This window comes from Gallus gallus, chromosome 25 (genome assembly GCF_016699485.2).
Source record: "Gallus gallus isolate bGalGal1 chromosome 25, bGalGal1.mat.broiler.GRCg7b, whole genome shotgun sequence".
NCBI classification, from domain to species: Eukaryota; Metazoa; Chordata; class Aves; order Galliformes; family Phasianidae; genus Gallus; species Gallus gallus.
In genome coordinates this window covers 51974-72654 of record NC_052556.1, presented here as the reverse complement: position 1 = coordinate 72654, position 20681 = coordinate 51974, and the positions used below count along the sequence as shown (strand labels likewise).

General features: G+C 64.7%; 3 protein-coding genes across 4 annotated transcripts in view; 2 read left to right on the top strand and 1 right to left on the bottom strand.

Moving 5' to 3' along the window:
• The window catches only part of LOC107049501 (astrocytic phosphoprotein PEA-15-like), a 7973-nt gene extending 2203 nt beyond the window's left edge, over nt 1-5770 (top strand). Inside the window, exons 2-4 of the mRNA XM_025143050.3 lie at nt 1360-1533; nt 2933-3088; nt 4017-5770. Coding sequence (XP_024998818.1) covers nt 1362-1533; nt 2933-3088; nt 4017-4081 — 393 coding nt within the window. The 5' untranslated portion in view covers nt 1360-1361 and the 3' untranslated portion in view covers nt 4082-5770. The remainder of the gene's footprint in view (nt 1-1359; nt 1534-2932; nt 3089-4016) is intronic.
• F11R (F11 receptor) overlaps nt 1-8909 on the top strand; it is a gene marked incomplete at its 3' end in the record, with an annotated part of 25303 nt that extends 16394 nt beyond the window's left edge. Inside the window, 3 exon segments of the mRNA NM_001083366.1 lie at nt 2173-2193; nt 8875-8897; nt 8899-8909. Coding sequence (NP_001076835.1) covers nt 2173-2193; nt 8875-8897; nt 8899-8909 — 55 coding nt within the window.
• Nucleotides 6279-20681, bottom strand: DCAF8 (DDB1 and CUL4 associated factor 8). 2 transcript variants are annotated; one of them, XM_040652456.2, is made up of 14 exons: nt 20568-20681; nt 18954-19066; nt 15498-15570; nt 14544-15217; nt 13788-13928; nt 13473-13567; nt 12200-12310; nt 10749-10821; nt 10443-10500; nt 10254-10361; nt 9489-9619; nt 7647-7766; nt 7440-7556; nt 6279-7354 (listed from the first exon to the last, which is right to left on the bottom strand). In XM_040652456.2, the coding sequence occupies exons 3-14, from the start codon at nt 15544-15546 to the stop codon at nt 7238-7240; spliced, it is 1794 nt and encodes a 597-aa protein (XP_040508390.1). In that variant the 5' UTR covers nt 15547-15570; nt 18954-19066; nt 20568-20681; the 3' UTR covers nt 6279-7237. The 2 variants fall into 2 exon arrangements, with proteins under 2 accessions (XP_040508390.1, XP_015128647.3); XM_015273161.4 differs by having other exon boundaries at nt 6279-7351.

Below are 20681 nucleotides of genomic sequence, written 5' to 3'. Positions count from 1 at the left end.
TGGGGGTGTGCACAGGTGTGGGTGCGCACGTGGGCGGGTGTGCGCAGGTGTGCAGGCGTGCAAGGGTGGGGGTGTGCACATGGGAGGGGGTGTGCACGTGGGTGTGCACCGCGGGGCTGTGAGCACCGGTGTGTTTGTGCACGTGGGTAAGGTTGTGTGTGTGGGTGTGCGCATGGGAGAGTGTGCACAAGTGTGTGTGTGCACGTGGGTGCGTGCACAGGTGTGTGTGTGTGTGTGTGTGTGTGCGGGTATCTGCATCACAGAGTGTTTGCACGTGGGTGTGGGGAGTGGGTGTGTGTGTGTGTGTGCAGTGCTGCTGTGCGCGTGCACAGCTGTGTGTGCACGTGGGGGGGGGGTGTGCACGTGGGTGTGCATCGGGTGGAGGGGAGTAGGAGTGCACGGGGGGGGGGGTGTGCACGGGATGGATGTGCACGGGGGGGCCCACGTGAGTGTGACGGTGTGTGTGTGTGTGTGTGTGTGTGTGTGTGTGTGAGGGGGGGGCACAGTGGGGGCAGTGGTCACCATGGCGACCGCATCCCTGGGTTTGGGTGGCAGCGGTCGCTGTGGCAACCGAGATGAGACAGGAGATGGGGACGGGGGGGGACCCCCCCCCAACCCCCAAAAAGGGGTAACGGCGGAGGGTGGGGGAATCACGGGGGGGGGACACCCCCACCCCCCCCCCCTGCAAGGAGGGACCCCCTTTGTTCCCAGAGCGTTATGGGGGGGGAGGGGGGGGGACAGTGTGAAGCCCCCCGGGGTTGGCAGTGGGGGAGGGGGTGACCCCATCCCCATCCCCCCCCACCCCCCCCAGTTGGTGACAATGGACAGTGGGGATTTGGTGACCGCGGGGGGGGGAACAGACCCCATTGACCCCATTGACCCCATTAAGGGTTGCCAATGGTGTACCCCTCACGTCACCCCCAAACCCCACCATCACCCCTGGGGGGGGATCACGAGGATGGCCCCTCCCCCCCCCCCCCCGTGGTCACCCCACCCCCACTATCACTCTTTTTGGGGGGGGGTCACCCCGTCTCCATCTCCTGTTGCATCTCGGTTGCCATGGCAACCACTGCCTCCCCAAAACAATGATGCAGCCCCCCCCCCCCCCACACACACACCCCTTTTTTTTTCTCCCCGTAGTATCAGAGCCGTGGGGGGATGGGGTGTGGTGTGGGGGTGGGGGGGGCGGTGGGGGGGGGGTGGCCGCGCACATGCGCCCTACGGGCCCTCATCCCCATCCCTGTCACATCCCGTGAGCCTCACGTGAGTCACGGCCCGGCGGGGCCGCCTGTGGGGCCGGGGGGGGTGGGGGGGGAATGGGGGGCTGAGGCCGGGCAGCTCGTGACACGCGTGGCGCAGCCATGGCCGAGTACCGCAGCCTGCTGGAGGAGCTGGCGCAGAACATCACCGCGGAGGACCTGGAGCAGCTCAAATCCGCGTGCAAAGAGGACATCCCCAGCGGGGAGGGAGAGGCCATCGCCACCAGCCAGCATTGGTTCGCCTTCCTGGAGAAGCACAGCAAGCTGGACAAGGGTCAGCGCCCCCCCCGGACCCCCGCCCCGCTTCCCGTCCCCTCCCCCAGTCCCTGCCGTCCCCCATCGCGCTCCCCTGATCCCCCTCGTCCCCTCTCCTGGTTCCCACCCTTACCCCCACACCCTCTTCCATCCCCCCCCCCGATCCCCGATCCCCCATCCCGGCCCCACTCTCCCACCCCCTCCCCCGATCCCTGTCCCCATCCCCCCTTCCCATCTCCTGGTTCCCATCCTTAACCTCTCTGGACCCTCTTTTCTCCCCTCCTGGTCCTCATCTCCCCATCCCCGTCCCCAAACCTTTTGTCCCCTCCCCTGATCCCTGACCCCATCCCCCCTCCTGGTTCCCATCCTTCCCCCTCTGGTCCCTCTCTCGCGTCCCCTCGTCCCGATCCCCCATCCCTGTCCCCAGCCCCATTCCCCCCATCCCCGTTCCCTGCCCCGTACCCCCATCCCTGTCCCCAGCCCCGTTCCCCCCATCCCTGTCCCCAGCCCCGTTCCCCCCATCCCTGTCCCCAGCCCCGTACCCCCATCCCTGTCCCCAGCCCCGTTCCCCCCATCCCCGTTCCCTGCCCCCATTCCCATCCCAATCCTGTCTCCTTTCACGGTCCCCATCCCGATCCCCTCATCCCCGTTCCTATCGCTGGCTGTGCTGCTGGCCCTGGTCTCCGTCCCCTCCTGTCCCCATCCCCTGTCCCCCTCCCCACCCCACACCCCGCTCCCTGCCACCTGCCCCACTCCCCATCCCAGTCCCTGTTCCGGTCCCATGTCCCCTCTTCCAGTCCTCGTGCCCATCCCTGTCCCCATCTCCTGTCCCCGTCCCCACCCCATCCCAATAAACAGCCCTGTCCCCCATCCGTGTCCCCCATCCGTGTCCCCCATCCGTGTCCCCCATCCCACCCCCATCTTCATCCGTCCCCGTTCCCGTCCCCCATTCCTGTCCCTTACCCCATCCCCAGCCCCATCCCCACAGCGTGGTGTCCCCATATCCCCGTAGCACTGTGTCCCCACATCCCTGTGTTGCCATGTCCCCCTGTCCCAGTGTCCTCCAGTGCTGTGTCCCCACATCCCCGTGTCCCCACAGTACCGTGTCCCAGTGTCCCCATGTCCCCACGTCCCCATGTCCCCACATCCCAGTGTCCCCACATCCCTCTGTCCCCACGTCCCCATATCCCAGTGTCCCCACATCCCAATGTCCCCACATCCCCACATCCCTGTCCCCACGTCCCTACATTCCAGTGTCCCCCCGTCCCCGTGTCCCCCCGTCCCCGTGTCCCCCCATCCCCGTGTCCCCCCGTCCCACATCCCAGTGTCCCCCCGTCCCCGTGTCCCCCTGTCCCCGTGTCCCCCCATCCCCCCGTCCCCCACCCCCGTGTCCCCACGATGTCCCGCTGTCCCCGCAGCCAACCTGTCGTACATTGAGCACATCTTTGAGATCTCGCGCCGCCCCGATCTGCTCACCATGGTGGTTCAGTACCGCACACAGGTGCTGAAGATCTCGGAGGAGGATGAGGTGGACACCAAACTCACCCGCATCCCCAGCGCCAAGAAGTACAAGGGTGAGCCCCCCCCGGCCCATCGCCCCCCCGCCTGCAGGGGGGGACCCCCTTGCTGACCCCGAAACCCACCCCAGATGCCACCCAATGACCCCCAATGGTTGGGGTGGGCGACTCCTTTCCTGACCCCGAATGCTCACCCTGAACCCCCAATGGTTGGGGAGGGGGACGGTGGGTGGGGGACCCCTCTCCTGGCCTCAAAACGTACCCCGGAGCCCATCCCAATGACGCCCAGGTTGGGGCAAGGGACCCCAAAACCCACCCCAGACCCCATCGCAGTGACCCCCAATGGTTGGGGAGGGGGACCGCAGGTGTGGACCCCACTCCTGACCCCCAACTGCCTCCCTGGACCCCATCCCAGTGAACCCCGATGGTTGTGGTGGGGGACTGTGGGTAGGGGACCCCTTTCCTGACCCCAATCCCCCCCCAGACCCCATCCCACTGACCCCCAATTATTGGGGTGGGGTCCCCCTTCTTGACCCCAAACGCCGACTCCAGTGCTTGGGGAGGGGGACCCCTTTCCTGACCCCCAGATGTCCACCCCACTGCCCATCCCGGTGACTCCCAATGGTTGGAGAGGGGGACCCCAAATGCCCATTCCAGACCCCATCTCGATGACCCCCAGCGGATGGGGTTGGGGACGCCCCCCTTGCTGATGCCAAATGCCCACCCCAACAGTTGGGAAGGGGTCCGCAGGTGGGGACCCCCCTTCCTGACCCCAAATACCCTCCCTGGACGCCATCCCAATGACCCCCAATGGTTGGGGAGGGAGACCCCAAATGCCCACCCCAGTCCCCCATCCCAATGGTTTCCAATGGTTGGGGACCCCTCCCTTGCTGACCCCAAATACCCACCCGAGACCCTCACCCTATGAACCCCCCCCTCCCCCCCATGGCTGGGGTGGGGGGCACTGACCCCAAGCATCCCACAGACATCATCCGGCAGCCCTCAGAGGAGGAGATCATCAAGTTGGCCCCCCCACCCAAAAAAGCCTGAGGGGGGGTTGAGGAAGAGGAGGAAGAGGAGGAGGTGTCCCCCCCCCACCGCCGCTCCGACCCCATAGGGTGGGTGGGGGTGGGGAGGGGGTGGGCACACGGTCACTAACAAAAGTCTTAATGCCCCCCCCCCATCCCAAAACCAGCGCTGGGGGGGGGGGGGGGGCTCTGCGTGTGCGTGGGTGTGCACGTGGGTGTGTGTGTGCGTGTGATTTTGGGGGGGGGGCTTTGCTATTTCCAGGGAACCCCCCCGACCCTTTACCCAAATCATTGGGATAACGGAAACAGGGACCCCCCTCCCCCCCCCATATATTGTGGTTTGGGTTTTTTTTTGGGGGGGGGGGGCGGCATAGGGACCATCCCCCCATCCCAGTGCTGGGGTGGGGGGGCGCAAATAGGGACCTCCCCCTCCTCGCCAGTTGTGGGGTGGGAAGCATAGAGAGGGACCACCCCATTGTAGGGTGGGGGGCACAAATAGGGGCCCCAATTGTGGGGGGGGGGATGGGACATAGCCACCCCCCCCTCGACCAGTTGTGGGGGGCACAGAGAGGGACCCCAACTGTGGGGTGGGGGGCACATAGATCCCCCTCCTTGCCAGTTGTGGGGTGCACAGAGACCCCCCCCACCGCCACCAGTTGTGGGGTAGGGGGCACAAATAATGACACCCCCCCCAATTGTGGGGGGGGAGGCACAGACAGGGACCCCCCCCCCCTTAAGAACGTGGCTGTGGGAGGGGGCACAGGGATGAAGGTGGGGGTACGTTGGGATGGAGGAGCGCAGCAGGGCTGGATGTGGGGGGGGGTCCTTTGCTGACTCCCCCTTAGAGGGGCTGAAGGACGGCACGAGGCTGTAAGGACTGGGCACCATAGGGTGGGGGGGGGAAGGGGTAGGATGTGCCCCCCCCACCCCATGGGGGCTGCAGTGGGTGGGGGATGGTGACGAGGTGACATTGGGGGGGGGGGGGGTGGAACCTCTGTGCAGAGTGGTGGTATTCTAAAGGGGGGGGGGCACCCCAGAAGCCCCCAACTGCACGGGGGAATGCCCCATTGCAGGAGGACCCCCCCCCATTTTGCTGGGGGTGCGTGTGCAGAAATAGAAGCCCCCCCCTCAAAATCACCCAGACTGATATAACTGGGGGGGGGGGGGGGGGCGTTCCTCCCAGCCTTTCCCAGTGCTACAGTGGGAGAGAGGGGGTGAGAAATGGACACAGCCCCCACGAAGGGGGGGTAGTTTGAGGGGGGGGGGGGGGAGGGGGGGTCCAACAGCTCTTAGCTACTAACCAAGGGGGGGGGGGGGGGCATTGGAGAGAGTTTATGTTAATATATTTTATTTAATAAAAGCTAAAACCCGCAGAGCGGCTGTGTGTCCCCATGTCCCCCCCCGCCCCCCCCCCTTATTTATTGTGTTTGTGTGTCCCTCTGTTCCCCCCCCCCCCCCCCAATTCCAAACTGTGGCTTTGGTTACAAAACGACTGTTCAGGACCCCCCCCCCCCCCCCCCCACACCACTGCTGTGATCCCACAGTGGGGGTGGGGAGGGAACGTGGTGGCCCCCAACCCCACAGTGGGGACACGGGGGGGTCTCAGCCCTGCGTGTCCCCCCCCCAAACCTTAATTCCCCCCCCCCCCCCCCCCATGTCCTGACCGCACTGACTGTGTACAGCTCTTATAAAGAGATGGAAATGAAACAGCTCTGGAGGGTCCGCGTGGCTCTGTGTGGGGGGGGGCAAAGTTGAAGGGTGGGGGGGGGAAACAGTGCAACAAATGGGTTAAAAGAGATCTCAGTCCTAAAGGGCGGGAGGGGCTGAAAATATGGGGGGGGGGGGGTGAAATAGTGCAAAAAAAGGGTTAAAATATGGGGAAGGGGGGGTGATAATAGTGCAAAAACGGGTTGGAATAGACATCAATCCTAAGGAATAGACATCAATCCTAAGGGGGGGGGGGCTGAAAATAGGGAGGGGGGCAAATGGGTTCAAGTAGACCACAAACCTAAATGGGGGGGGGCAGAAAATATGGGGGGGGGGTGGAAATAGTGCAAAAAATGGGTTATTTTCAGCCCCCCCCCCTTTAGGATTTAAGTCCATTTTAACCCATTTCTTGCACTAAAATAGATCTGAAGCCTAAAGGGGGTTGGGGGGGGTTCAATTCTTTTGGGGGGGGGGGAGGGGGGGGTACGGGGGGGCGATGGGACACGCAGCGCTGCGCCTCTCTCCGCCGGCTTTTATTGCATTTATATATAATAATATATATTCCAACTTTTACAATAACAATTTGTGGTGGATAACATCCAAAGTTCCGTTTGGTTTTAATACATATAAAATTAGGCCTCTAACAGTGAACGGGGGGGGGGGGGGGGAGGGGGGGGGCAGCCGTCCGAGTGGGGGTCCTCTGTGCTGCACCCCCCCCCCCCACTCCCCCCGAGAGATCTCCTTAAAAGGAACTGAAAATTAAAGATCTCCCCCAAAATCCCCCCCCCAAACCCCCCCAATTTGGGCTCCGGCCGATGCCCATAGTGGGGGGGGGGGCTTTGGGGAGGGGAGGGGGGGCGGGGGGGGGTCAAACCAAGTGCAAATCACCGATATGTACAAACTAGACAAGCATCGCTCTGCAAACACCCCTGTGGCTTTTTTTGGGGGGGGGGGAGGGGAAAAAAAAAGGAGGGGGTGCAGCCCTGTAGTGGGTGGGGGGGGGGCACAGAGCAGCTGGAGCCCCCCCGGGTTCATGAGGGGGGGGGTGAAGGGGGGGGGAAGCCCTGAAGAACGGAGGGGGCAGCAGCCTGTATCCCCCCCCCACACCCAATTAAAGGGGGATGGTGAAGCTGCGGGGATTTGGGGCGGGGGGGCACAGTGGGGATTTTAATATAAGAAACCCCCCCTCCCTGACATCCCTCTCATCACCGTGTGGGTGCTGGGGGGGCACAGTGTGTCATCCCCCCCCCCCCCTCCCCCCCCTCCATGTTGCAGCCCTGTCCCCACCCCGAGGGCTGCGAGGATGAGGAAGGAAAAGTTGGGGGGGGGTCCTTAACATGTCAATAAAAAGCTCAAAGTGTTGTTAGTAGAGAAAGGGGGGGGGGGGGGGGGGTCCAGAGCTCCTCCTCCCCACCGCACCCCGGGGTTTGAGGGGGGGGGAGGGGGGGGGTGCACGCGGTGCGGGGGGGGCTCAGGAGGGCATACACTGCACCCGGTCCGGACCCTCCTCCTCCTCGTCAGAGCTGTCAGAAGAGCTTGGGGACTCATCCGAGTCGGCCTCCGGCGCACCGGGCTCCCGTCGGCGCTGCTGGGAATGGGGGGGGGGAAATAAAGGTGGGGGGGGTTTGACGTGGGGGGAGGGGGACGGAGGAGGGGGTGAGGGGGGCACCTACCCGGTGGTGGCGCCTCTGTCGGAGGTGGTGCATGAGGAACCACAGCATGTGGCTGTCAAACATGTCGGTGTGGTGCAGGCTGTCCTCGTCCCGCTCCAGCTTGTTCTTCTTGATCACCTGCGGCCGCCGCGCCGTGGGGGGGTTAAGGGGGTTGGGGGGGGGGTCAGGGCCCCCCCCCCGCAGCACAGGGGTTGGGGTCTCACCCACCTCTTTGAGGCCGGTCAGCTCAGTGGGGGTCACCGCTGTGGGCGCCCAGATCTTCACGTCGTGGTCCAGGCCGCTGGTGGCCAACACGGGGAGGTGGGGGTGCGGCTCCAGGCAGTTCACCTGGGGGGGGGGGGGGGGGGAATACGGGGGGGTGAGTGGGGGGGGCGAACAGAAAGAGAGCGGAGGGGATGTGGAGGTGAACGGAGGGCACCCATGGGTGCAGAGTTGAATGGTGAGGGGTGAGGTACAGGCATGGAGATGTGAAGGGGGGGGGGTGAGGTACAGAGATGTGAAGGAGGGGGGGGTGAGGTACAGGCATGGAGATTTGAAGGGGGGGGGTGAGGTACAGAGATGTGAAGGGGGGGTTGAGGTACAGACACAGATGTGAGGGGGGGGGGCATGGGTGCAGGCAGATGTGAATGGGGGGGATGGGTGGAGAAACATGAATGGGGGGAGGGAGACACACAGAAACATGAATGGGGGGAACCCACAGGGGCAGAGAGATAAATGGTGGGGTGGAGGGGGGGGGGGGGGGGGAGGAAGATGGGCACAGAAAAATGAATGGGGGGGGCATGAAGGCAACAGTATGAATGGGTAGGGAGGAAACACCGGTGCAGAGATATAAATGGGGGGGGGTCATGGGCACAGAGATATAAATGGGGGGGTCATGGGCACAGAGATATGAGCAGGGAGGGGGGACAGATATGAATGGAAGGAGACAGACACAGGGATATGAATGGGGGGGCACAGAGACAGACACGAATGGGGGGGAGACGGGCATAGAAACATAACCGGAGGGGGGGGGGGGTAAACAGACACAAAACCATGAATTTTGGGGGGGGGGGGCACAGTGCGAGCCCGGCCCACGGGGGGATGGGGGATGACAATCAGCACCGCCCGGTGCCACAGCCTCATCCCAGAGCCGGGGGTCCCGAGCCCATGGGAAGGGACGCGGGGGGAGGACGGGGACGGTGCTGTGGGCAGAGGGGTCCCCCCGCGCCCCCCCCCCGCCCCGCGCCGCCACCCACGGGGCCGTGACAGCGCACCGCACAGCGTGCAAAGGGTGCACCGAGCCCTGAGTAATGCGCGGGGCGCCGAGGGGAGCGCCGAAGGGGGGAGGAGAGCAAAGGGGAAGGCAGAGCCCGGCAGCACCGCAGCCCGGCGCGGGGCGGGGGGGGCGGCGGGCGCTCTGCCGGCCGGGGGTGGCGGTGCCAGCGGCCACCAGGCGTGGTTGGCGCACGGCCGCGGCCACCCACACAAAGGGCGGCTGTGCTGCGGGAGCGGCACCGCACTGCCGGCACTCAGCTCTGCAGCGCTCCGGGACCGAGCAGCTCTGCGGCTGTCCCGGCTGTCAGCCCAAGGGGGGGGGAGCTGGAAAGGGGGGGGGGCTGGGAACGAGGCGGGGGGGGGGGGGCTGGGAACGGGGCGGGGGGGGGGGGGGGGGGGCTGGGAACGGGGCGGGGGGGCTGTAGCATCGCTGGGGAGCTGAGCACGGAGCGTGGGAAATGCAGCGTGGGGACGGCCCAGTGCAGCTGTGAGCGCAGCGGGGTGGGGGGCTGCACCCGGAGCCCGGCCCACCGCTGTCCCCTTCCTCGGGCGGGGGCACCCGGGGGCTCCTCCCTCTGCACTGCCAACCCCGACGAAGCGATGCGGGGCTCAGCTGCTCCCCGGGCCGGCAGCACCCGGGGGCTCCTCCGGCCCCGATGCTGGGGGTGCAGCACAGACTGCTCGGCTGTGGGGCTCAGGGGGAGCTCGGTGGGATGCTGACGCAAACCGGGGGGGGGGGGGGGGGGGGGGTCGGTGGGGGCGCGGAGGGAGCGAGGACGGAGCAGGCGAACTCACCACGCCGCCCTTATCGCCCTCCATGAACTGCACGATCTGGCAGGAGGACTTCTCCCACAGGAAGATGTGGCCGCAGTCGCTGCCGCTCACCACGAATTCGCTTTTGGGGCCGTAAAAATTGACGCCTTTCACTGCAAAGGAGCAGAACGGAGCGGGGTGAGGCCCCGCAGAGCCGGGCAGCGCTCCCCGCTCCCCTCCGCTCCCCTCCGCTCCCCTCCAGGCAGCCGGCGAGTTTCCAAGGTTACCGGCGCGGATCTCTTCCGTCCCCAGACACATAATGGCTCATTCTTCCCGAGCCCACGACTTTAGGAGTCTTGGAAGGGAGAGATGGGACGTTCAGAGCCGCCCCATTGGCTCACGGGGAGCGGTCACCGCGCTGCAGGGATGGGACCCCCCAACCCGTCCTCCAGCCTGACCCCCCCCGCCCAGCCTGCCCTCCAGCCCTGCCCTACAGCTCCAGTCTGCCCTTCCAGCCTGAACCCCCCCCAGTCCCAGCCTGACCCCAAGCCTGAGGCCCCAGCCTGTCCCCCAACCTAACTCCCCACCCCAGCCCCAACCAGACGCCCCCAGCCCCAGCCTGGCCCCCCAGCCTAACTCCCCACCCCAGCCCCAACCAGACACCCCCAGCCTCAGCCTGGCCCCCCCAACCCCAGAGCCGGAAGCCCCCACCCAGCCCCTCAACTACACCCTGACCCCCCAGCCCCATGCCACGTGCAAAGCATCCCCCCCCCCCCCCCCCCATGTCCCCGTCCCCCCCCCGCTCACCGGTGGCATTGTTGCGGTGCCCTTTGTATCTCTTGATGTACTCAGCGCCGTCGCTGTGCGAGGAGTTGAAGAGATAGATGTCCTCATCGTTGTAACTGGCCAGCAGCTCTGCAGGGGGATGGCAGAGGTGAGCACCGGGACGGCCCCCCCAGCTTCACCCCAGCGCTTTGGGGGGGGGCTGGGACTCACCAGAGCCGTCGTGGCTGTACACCAGGCAGGTGATGTTCGCTTTGGACTCGCTGTTTACCTAAAGGCAAAGCACAGAGCTGTGAGCCCGCTCCTCCCCTGCCAGGACCCGGCACACCCACACCAGCCATGTGCTCGCTGATGTCGAAGGCAGAGCAGGAGATCGCTGAGCCTTCCCAAGCCGAGCACGGACGGTGGAAAATTTGGGTCAAATGAGGGAGAAAAGGGAGCGTTGGGCCGCTGGTTCAGCTGCTCCCATTGCTTCCCAGGCAGGGAGCACGTGAGGGGCTGAGGCAGCGGGGAGCTCACCAGGTGGTGGGGGCAGAACTTCTTCAGCACGCCGTTGTTCTCGTTCTCGTCAATCTTCCGCTGGTCGTAGATCCTGGGGGGGGAGAGGGGGGGAAAGGATGTGCGGCACTCACCCCAAACACAGACAGCGCTCCGAGGGCCATAAGGGCCAAACGGGGCGGCTCAGCCCCCACCACGCGATGTCACGTCGGACGCCACAGCCCTCAGTGATGCTCCGCAGAGCCACGAGGGATGGGAGCAGCAGAAACTGCAGCCCAAGCAGCTCAGTGTCACCTCTCATCACGTCGCAGGCGCTGCTCGGCGGCGCGTGGCAATGTCAGTGGCTGTGAGCACGAAGGCCACAGCCCGCGCTCGGGGGACGCGACCGTCAGCGCTCCATCCCGCGCCCCACGGGAGCGGTTAACCTCACCGCTCCTCCCCGGCTCCTGGAGGAGGGATGGGGTCGGGACGGGGCCGGGATGGGGCCGGGACGGGGCACGGGGACAGCCGCCGAAAAAGGCAGCAGATGGAGCACGGGGAGGAGGGGGAGCTGCTCATTGAGGGCTCTCCTGGAAGGCGCTGCGCTGCTGCTCTGCTTGCAGTCTGCTGAGCCCACGTGGGAAGGCTGGCGATGCCGCCGGCACAGCGGCCGCCCCGGGGCTGAGGCTGTGTGAGCGACGCCGGCGGCACAGAGCAGAGAGCCCCGCCGCGTCCTCGGGGTGCTGAGCAGCACCGTGCCTCTGTGCAGCTGCAAATCTGCTGCCAGCAGCACTCTGCACGTCCGGGGCTCAGCATCCCCCCTCCCAATAAGGGCAGCGAGAGGATGCTTGCGGAGGGATGGGGGGATGAGCAACCCTGCTAAGTGCAGGTGCTGCGGTGGAGCTGCTCACGTGGAGACACAACTCCAAGCAGAGAGAGGGACTGTGCCTGAGAACGGAGCCCTGAGTGCCTCCAAGGAAGGGAAGACGATGGCATGAGGGGAGAGCAGCTCGGACCTCAGCGGCTGCCGATGGGCAGAGGATGGCACCCACTGCGGGAGAGGCAGCCGTGGGGAAGGACTCAGCTGGGCAAACCCACAGAGCTGCGGGGATGGAGCAGTCGGCGCCGTGGGGCCGTCCCAGCGCTGCCCACTCCATGCGTGCAGGGAGGTTTTAATTGCTGCAGCAGGGGAAGGGAGGGGGGCCGGGATTAGGGAGCCCAGTCCCACTGGAACAAAGAGCTCGGCTCCAAAGCGCACCAGGCCCGGCCCGGCAGCTGAGGACTGAGAGGAGACGGCTCAGAACTCATTAAGGCTAAAGAGAATCACTGCCTCCGGGGGAAGGGAGAGCCGGGCTTGGCAGCGGATCCCAGCGCTAAACCTCCACAGATCCAAATCCCTCTCTATTAATCCCGCTCGTCTTCGCGCTGCTTACGGGAGAGTGGGCTTTGCAGGCATTAAGGCCCGCGGTGCTGCCGGGGGGGCACCCACTCACCTCACAAACTGATCTCTGCCTCCCACGGCAAACTGGTAGGTGTTGGCCGGGTTCACGAAGATGGTGTACAGCCCCACCTTCTTCTCCTTTTCCTTTGTCACCACCAGTTTCCTTTAAGAGACGGGGAATAACAGCCACAACAACAACCACCAACCGAAGATCCACCGTGGATTCCAAACAGGGCCCAGATGGGAAGCGCGGGAGCGGCGCAGCTCTTACTCACACTCAGGCAAAAAAAAACCACACACACACAAAACCTCCCAACCACCGCAGCCTCCAAACCGGGCTCTGTCTGTGAGTCAAACAGCGCAGTGAAATCATCCCCCGGCGTCGGCCTCCGAGGACGTCCGAAGGGTTTCAGGGCCCAGCAGAGCCGGGCCGGCAGCAGCGAGAGCGGAATCGGATCAACTCCGAAGCCAAAACCCTCTGCTGTTATTTCTCCACACCCGTCTGACTGTAACGAGGCCCAGATTGAGCGGAATCCGACACACTGCCTCCCTTCCCCTCCCCCCGCCAGGAGCTGGGGGAAATATTTCGGCACACAAACCCAGGCAGCATCCTGGGGAGGGAACAGCGAGCGCCAAAGCTGCTCTCGTCCTGGTTATGAAACAGATGCGTTCGGGGCCGCAGACAAAAGCCCTCATGCACAGAAATAAAAGCGGAGCTCCGGGAGCTGAGCCGTGGAGCTCCGTGCTCTAAGCAGGATCATCTCTGCAATAACACTGCGCTGCGCTGGAGAAGAGCCCCGATTCCAAACCCAGACGGCTGCTGGCACAGCCACCACCGCTCAGACCTGGAGGGCTCCTTCGTTACTGGTTTTTGATTAATTGGGATAGTGCTCGCACGATGAGCGAGGTGGGGACACGGCGAGCCCCGCGCTGCTGCCAGCACGGAGGGGCTGCATGGGGACACACAGCAGCAGCGCTGCTGCTCCCTCAGCGCACTCCACGCTGGTGGAGGACAGGGTTTAGCTGCAGACTAATGAATGAGGGTTGCAGCCACGCTGATACCAAACCCACCAACACCGCTCCTCCTAAGCAGCAGAATCTCTCTGATCCCCTCCCAGTGCCCCTTAGGGAACACAGCGCCGTCACAGCCCCAAAATACTGTGTCCCCAGGGGGGACAAAGTCCCCAGAATAAATGTCCCCAGCAGGAAAGCGGTGGCCCAACGCACTGACGCGATGGTTATGGGGCAGAGACCCTCACCCCACAGCCCAGATCCCACAGACCCCCACCTGCACCCAGCCCTCGCAGCAGGAGGGGGATACTCACGAGGCAGGCCGGTCTTGTCGCAGATCAATGGTGAAGACTACAGCATCTTCACCTGCTGATAGGAAAGTGCATGGAGAATCCGGTTCTAGGGCCAGCTGGAAGATAAATACTCGGGCATTGGTTCCCTTTTCGCCCAACAAGGCGCTAAGATCCCTTCCTCCCCACAAACCACCCACATCCCCGTGCCATCGACGCCCCACGGCTGCACGCCGCTCCGCCGGGCAGCGCGCCGAGGCCCTCCTCAGCCCTGCTGTGCCCTCAGCCCTTGCAGGTAAGGGCAGTTACGAGGCACTGAGGGCAGTTATGAGGGCTCACCTTGTGTGAGGCTCCTTTGTGCTGTGCCACGCGCTTGGTGCTCCTGCAGCACTGCGTGGCCGACAGCTCAGCCACCCGCACCTGCCCGTCCCGAGCACACATGGCCAGCGTGGAGTCGCCACTGTTGGGGAGGAACTTGGCCTGGAAGACAGCAAACAGAGGGCAAGGGCTCATGGCTGCGTCCGAGGAGGAAAGAGGATCCGACCCTCCCTCTCATCCCCAGGGGCACAGATACAGCTGGAGGGCTGAGAAACCGCCCCAGCTCTTTTTGGAGAACCCGGAGACGTGGGAAGGATCACAGCATCCCTCGGCGAGCCCGGCTGTCCGGGCCCCCTCTGGCGGCGGCAGAGCCGTGGCACAGCACAGCACAGCACAGCACAGCACAGCACAGCACAGCACCATCGGAACGCTGCTCCTCCCAGACCGGGCTCTGAGCAGCAGCAGCAGCACCGGGGCGGAGCTCCGGGCAGCGCAGCAAAGCGGGACGTGCCCCCCCCCCCCAGCCCAGTTTGGGGCCGCTCGAGTTCCGGTGGTCGGCACAGCCTCTGCATCCCCCCGGCTGTGAGAAAACCCCCATCTTCCACTCTTCACAGCGCCAGGTGGGGAAATCACATCCCCTCATCCCGCTGGGTGGGACGCCGTACCCACAGAGAGCAGGGCAGAGCAGGGCAGAGAGCAGGGCAGAGCGCAGGGCAGAGCGCAGGGCAGAGCGCAGGGCAGAGCGCAGGAGCCCCCCCAGCGCGCCGCGCTCCTCACCTGGAAGACGTTGCTCTTGTGGCCGCTCTCGAACTCCAGCACCGGCCGCCTCCGCACCCAGTCCCACACCACCACTTTGAGGTCGTCGCTGCCGCTGGCCAGCCACGTGCCGCGCTGGTTGAAGTGCAGCGTGTTGACGCAGCCCGTGTGGCCCTCCAGGCCGTGCTGCAGGCGGAAGCGCTGCACGAAGAGCCGGGCCCCGCAGGCCTCGTAGACGAAGCGGGGGCTGGAGCCCAGCTCCCTGTCCCGCAGGGCGCGGATGGCCTGCCAGCGGGGCTGCGGCAGCGCCGTGGTCTCCGAGGACACCCAGTCCTCCAGCGCCTGCTCGTCGTCCGAGGAGTCTCGCTCGTGGTTGGCACGTTTGCGCTGAGCGCGGCGGTGGGATCGCTGCTCCTCCTCTTCGTCCTCCTCCTCCTCCTCCTCCGAGTGCGAGCAGTCGAGGGTGCGCGTCTCCTCGTTGATGGAGTAGTGGCCCGTGTCGTCCATGCTGTCAGAGTCCTTCTCCTCCCCCGAGCTCTCGGTGTCGGTGTCGCGGCTCTCCGTGCTGGTGCGGTTGGGCCCCACGTCGTCTCCCGTGAGGCTCAGGCTGAGGTCGGACGCCTCCACCTCGATGCCGGAGGAAATTTCTCTGCCCTCCTCGGCTGACATCTCCTCTGGGCTGCTGGACAGGCTGCCTGCACCGCACAGACAGCGCTGTGAGCTCCCGGCCCACCTGCTCTTTCCGCCCCAGCCATCCCCTGCAGGACGGCAGAGGAGCAAAGCACGTGTCCCCACGGCACGGAGCTGGGGTGGTGGCAGCGAGCCCTGACCGCTCCAGCCTCCGCTCTGCGCCCAGCGCCAGCCCGCAGCGCTGGATCCCATCCAGGCTCGGCCCCTCTTTCCGTCTCCCCCAACTCCATCTCCCCCCCAGTGCCCCCCGAGGCTCTCCTGGGGCTGAGCTCCCCCTGCCCTCACCGTTCGCGATGTCCGTCTTTCCGTCCATGCTGTTCCCTTTATCGGACATCTCCTTTCCCACTGTGTGCTTCCCCTGGAGGTAAGAGAGGGAGAGGGCAGGAGCTGGAGCGGCCCCGCCGTGGGGACCGCGCTGCCCTAAGGCACGAAGGAACACAGTGAGCGCACTCAGCACACCCCAAAGCTCCGCCACCCACACCCCCTTGAAGCCCACCAGCTCTCCTCCAGCCACGGACTCTGACCCTGCACACCCCACGGGATCGCCCGCTGCCCCGTCCCGCTTCCCCCCACACCGGGAGCACGAGGAGCGCTGGGCCTCCCCTTCCATCTCAGCGCCTGCAGTCTACAGGCTGCTCCAGGGGGCATTTTTAAGGTTTTTAAAGTTTTGAAGCCCCTTCCCACGTACAGCACCTCCCCTTCCCCCCCCCAGACCCACCAAGGGGACACTGGGGACACCCGTTTGCAAAAAGCACCCGTTTCTCTGCACAGAATGCAGCAGACACCACGTCAGAAAGCGATGCTTCCCCATGGATGGGCACAGCACATCCCAGCCCCGCGCTGGGGGCAGCCCAAAGCCAAAGCCCGGCCCAGACCCGGGGAGACACAGTGGGGAGACACGAGCAGTGCAGGTTTTGCCAAGGAGGGGAGAAAAATAAAAACATTTCAGGGATGTTTTGCTCACTCAGCGCTCCCCTTCTGTTTTTATGCCCGGCGCTTTCAGGCTCCCTCAGTTCCCCGTTTACACGGAGGGCAAAGCCAAAGCCGGGCCATCATTAACTCCGATTACAGCAAACGGTGCTGAGATTAACCAGGAATTAACACCAGCCCCGGGCAGCAGCACAGCCAAAGGCCAAACGCTCTGAGCTCACCCTGAGCACATCTGCTGGCATCGGGTCACAGCCCTCCCCCCTGGGGACCCCAACCCACAGCTCAGCCTTCCGGCCACGAGCACTGCCTCTTCCAGCACAAAGAGCCCCGCGTGGCTCTGTTGGGTCGGGGATCCCAGAGCTGTGCACCCGCAGGGCCGGGAGAGCCTCAGCGCCCACAACGTTTGCACTTTGCTCCTCGGGAGGGGTCTTCCTCTGCCAAATCACCCGCTCCGATCCGTCATTCGCAAAGGTGAGCAGCACGAAACTCGCTTTCCGGAGGAAAGGAATCCGGCACGGAGTAATGAGCCCGACTTCATCTCACCCACCCACACTGCAGCCTCACTTGGAAGGAAAGTGAGCCGACCACTGAGCTCCTGGTGGCGAGCAGAGCTCTGAGGGACACTGCAGGAGGAGCACAGCCACAGTCCTGTCGTGTTCTGCACGTGGGGCTGTGCAAGTTATCACCCAGGGGTTGGTGCAGGAGGAGCACACCCCCACAGTCCCACGGCAGCTCTGCTCACCACGACACGCAATGCCAGCAGCTCCTCGGCACATGTGGACATCGCTGTGCACTGCAGGGCTGGAAGGAGCCCCAAGCCCAATGTAGCACTATGGGGAGGTGGAAAGAAACGCCCGGGCAGCTCCCAGAGATGCAGGGCTGTGGCTCACAGTGGTAACGGGGATGGAAAGGAACGCAGCGGGCATCCATGAGCTCTGTGGGGACAGCTCGGAGTGCTGTGTGCAGCGTGGAGCTGAGGCTGTTACCTGCCCGAGGCGCGGGGCTGCCAGGATGGCTACGGCAGAACCACAGCACCGAAGGTATCGCTTCCACCTCCCCAGGGGCGCAGCATTGCTTCAGGTGATGGACAGGACGTTGCTCGGCCCCACTGGAAGTCACTCAGCCCCACAGCACGCCCCAAGCCACCAAAGGGGGCACTCGCTCTGATGCGGGCTGAGGGATGGGCGCCCACCAGCAGCCCCACACCAGCGCCTCGTCCCGCAGCCCAGCCCCCCTCCCAGGCACCGACATCTGGGCTCCGCACTGCCCCACGCTGCATCTGGACAGGATCAGCGCCGGACGCCTCACATGCTCACAGCACCCCTGCGAGGGCCCTATAAATATCCCTCTGCATGCCACAGCCGCCCGGGTGCCTCGGCACCGAGCCGCCACCGCCTCCTGAGCTCATCCCCAGGGACAGCAGACTCTCGGGGTCCGTTCCGTCCACACTGAGCTCACACACAGCCACCCATCCGCTCCATCAGCTCGCACCGCTCCGCGGCGCTGGCACAAATCAGCCATGGGCCACAGCAGCGCCGATCGGAGCGCTCACAGCCGCTCCGTCCACGAATGATTCCTCCCCGCAATATTTACACAGCTCTATAAACACCGCACGGCCGCAGCGGGCAGCCCGGCTGCATTCGGGATATGCAAAGAAGGAACAACGAGGCCAAAAAGAGAAAACAGCCCCGCAGCCAACGGCCCCTCGGCCCCATTTCCAACCCACCCCCCCCACCCCGAGCCGCAGCCTCGTGGCGTTGGCGCTGCCGGTGCTCCCGCACACGTGTTGTGCCGGGTTCCTTTCAGCCTCTTCTATTTAAGGAAAGTTCTCTCATCGGGGCTGGATGGCAGCAGCCCGCAGTGTGGGGCAGCTCCGGGCCCAGCAGGTAGCTCAGCCCCCACGGAAAGCCCTGCCGACCCACAGCGCCCACCCCAAATCCCTCCCGTGGAATTGGGGGTGGGGGAGCCTCCGGTTGGCCAACGCTTGGGAAATCCCCCCCTCATGCTGAGAGATCGGGAGGTTTGGATAATTGCAAAGCTCCCAGTCCCTGCTGATGACGCTAATTAAGCGGCTTCCCACTCACAGTTAAAGGGAGATCCACAATTCCCATCTCTCCCCCCTGCACGGGAATATCGTGAGCCCACAGGCACAGTGACCCCCGACACCTCTATGGGGACAGAGCACCCGTCCATGGGGCTGTCCCACAGTAATACCCCATACCCAGGGCCCTGTCACCCCACAGACCCCCTTGTGCCCCCCAGCAATACCTCAGACCCAGGGCCCTCCTGCCCCACAGGCTCCCTTCCGCCCCCCTATTTGCTGTCCCACAACAAAACCCCACAGCCAGTGCTCCATTATTTGCTGGGGGGGCAGGGGGAGCTGAGCGAGGCAAATACCGGACAGCACGACTGTGCTCCTAATTAACTGCAGTTAATGAGCCCCTCAGCACCCTGCATCTCCCCTTTCCCATCCAGAGACCACGAGGACGGGGGCTCCAGCTCAGAGGGGAGCTTGTGGCTCCCCACAGAAAGGAACTGGGGCTGGGGGAGGTGGGCCCAACCCCAAGAACAGGGAAACCCCCACGTATGAGGAGCTGGGAGCTCCCTGCCATGAGCTGACACCAAGAATCTGGTGTCACAACGGAGATCAGCACCGACACGGCCCCGAAAAGCAATGCATGGGAAAAGAAGGACAGATGGACAGACAGACCCAAGGAGCACAACTTGCCCGTCGCAAGCAGCCCCTCCAGTAAGCTCCCATCTCCCAGTTTGGAGCCTTTACTGGGAGGCGTTGCCCAGTGCCCAACTCACCTGCGAGCAGCGGCGGAGTTCTGCTGGCAGAGGAAGGGTTAAGGCCTGGCGGGGTCAGGAACCGGGGACAGCCGTCCCAGCACCGCAGCGCCACGGGGACAACAGTGACGGTCCTGGAAAGGAGGGGGTGACAAAGCCACACAGCGGATAAGGGTTGGACACAGGGGTAGGGGGGAGCCCCAGTGGCCCCTCCATGAGGTGATGGCATTCTGGGGGTGGAAGGGACCCCCACAGTCTGCCTCCAAGGGCTGAGGACCTTTGAGTTTACAGAAACAGGCTCTGGGTGCAACAGAGACAACAGCCCCACACAGGGGGTCCTGGGGGCACAAGGACTCCTGTAACGCCCCCCATAAAGAAGAAAGGACCCCTCCCTCCCCCTCCTCCAGACCCCCTGACCCCAGGAGCCCTCAAATAGGGTTGGAGGATCCCCATGGAGCAGCAAACATGCCCCCGGTTTCCCCCAGAATGAGCACTGATGCTCTATGGGTAGCAGGGACTCCCCTCTCCCCCCAGAACTCCCAAAAAGCACTATGCCCCCACAGGGGGGGCATGGAGGGACTTGGGGAGAGCACGGATTCCTTTCTGTTCCCACCAAAACCACTCTGACTCCCCCCCACTCTCCCCCCCAGGGAAAGCAGGGACACTTCCTATGGATGGTGTGTCCCCTCGGGAAGAGCAAGGTGCCCCCCCACCACCTCTCCAACACCTCCCCAAAAGGTGCAGGGCACCCTGGGTGGGGTAGCAGGGAGCCCCTGCAAAAAGCACCCCAAAAGCACCATGTAACCACAGGGAGAAGCAAGGACCCTCATTTTGTGCCCCCCCACCAAAGGTACAGCAACCCCCGAGGGACACCAGGAACCACAGGATGAGCAAGAACCCCAGCCCCAAAGGGACAACACTCCCATGGGGGTGGCAGGGACCCCTCCCAAAAGGACAGTGTACCCGGGGGGGGAAGGGGAAAGCATGACCTCCTCAGTGCCCCTCTCAAGGGGCAGTGAACCCCTAGGAAGAGCAGGGACTCCCCCCAAAGGGAGAACAGCACCATGGGGTGCGGCAGGGACCCCTTCTGCACCCACCCTAGAAGAACAGGGACACTCGAGGGGCACCACGTACCCCCCTGCCCCTCCCAAAGAAGGGGGAAACCCCAGAAAAGAGCACGGATTCCCCACTCCAAGGAGCAACGGCCCCGCAGAGGGAGCAGAGATCCCCTCTCACCCCCCCAAAAAAGAGCAAAATCCTCCGAGGAACACCAGGGATCCCCCCCCAGCATAACAGGGACCCCCCTGGAGAGAGCAGGAATCCCCTTCCTAGGGGTAACGGCCACATGCGGGGCGCAGGGACCCCTTCTGCATCCCCCTAAAGCGGCAGTGACCCCCAAGGGACCCCCGAGGGACACCAGAGGGGCCCCCCAGGGTCAGACGGTCCCCTCCCCAAGACGCGGTTACCGCACAACGCACCCGGGCCCCCCAGCAGAGGCCCGCAGGGGCCTCGGGGCCCATTAGGCCTCAGGCGGGGGGGGAGGGGGGAGCAGGCCGCAAATCTGGGCCCAACCGCTACCGGGAGGGATAAGAGGGGAAAGGAAGACCCCTCCCCGCTCGGCGGTCCCGCACCGACCCTTTTGCTGCCGTTCCCGGCCAACGCTCAGGCGCAAGCCCCGCGCTCCCCAACTGCTCCCCCTCCGCCGGCCCCGAGCCCAATCGTCGCCATCTCAGTGCACCGCCTCCAGAC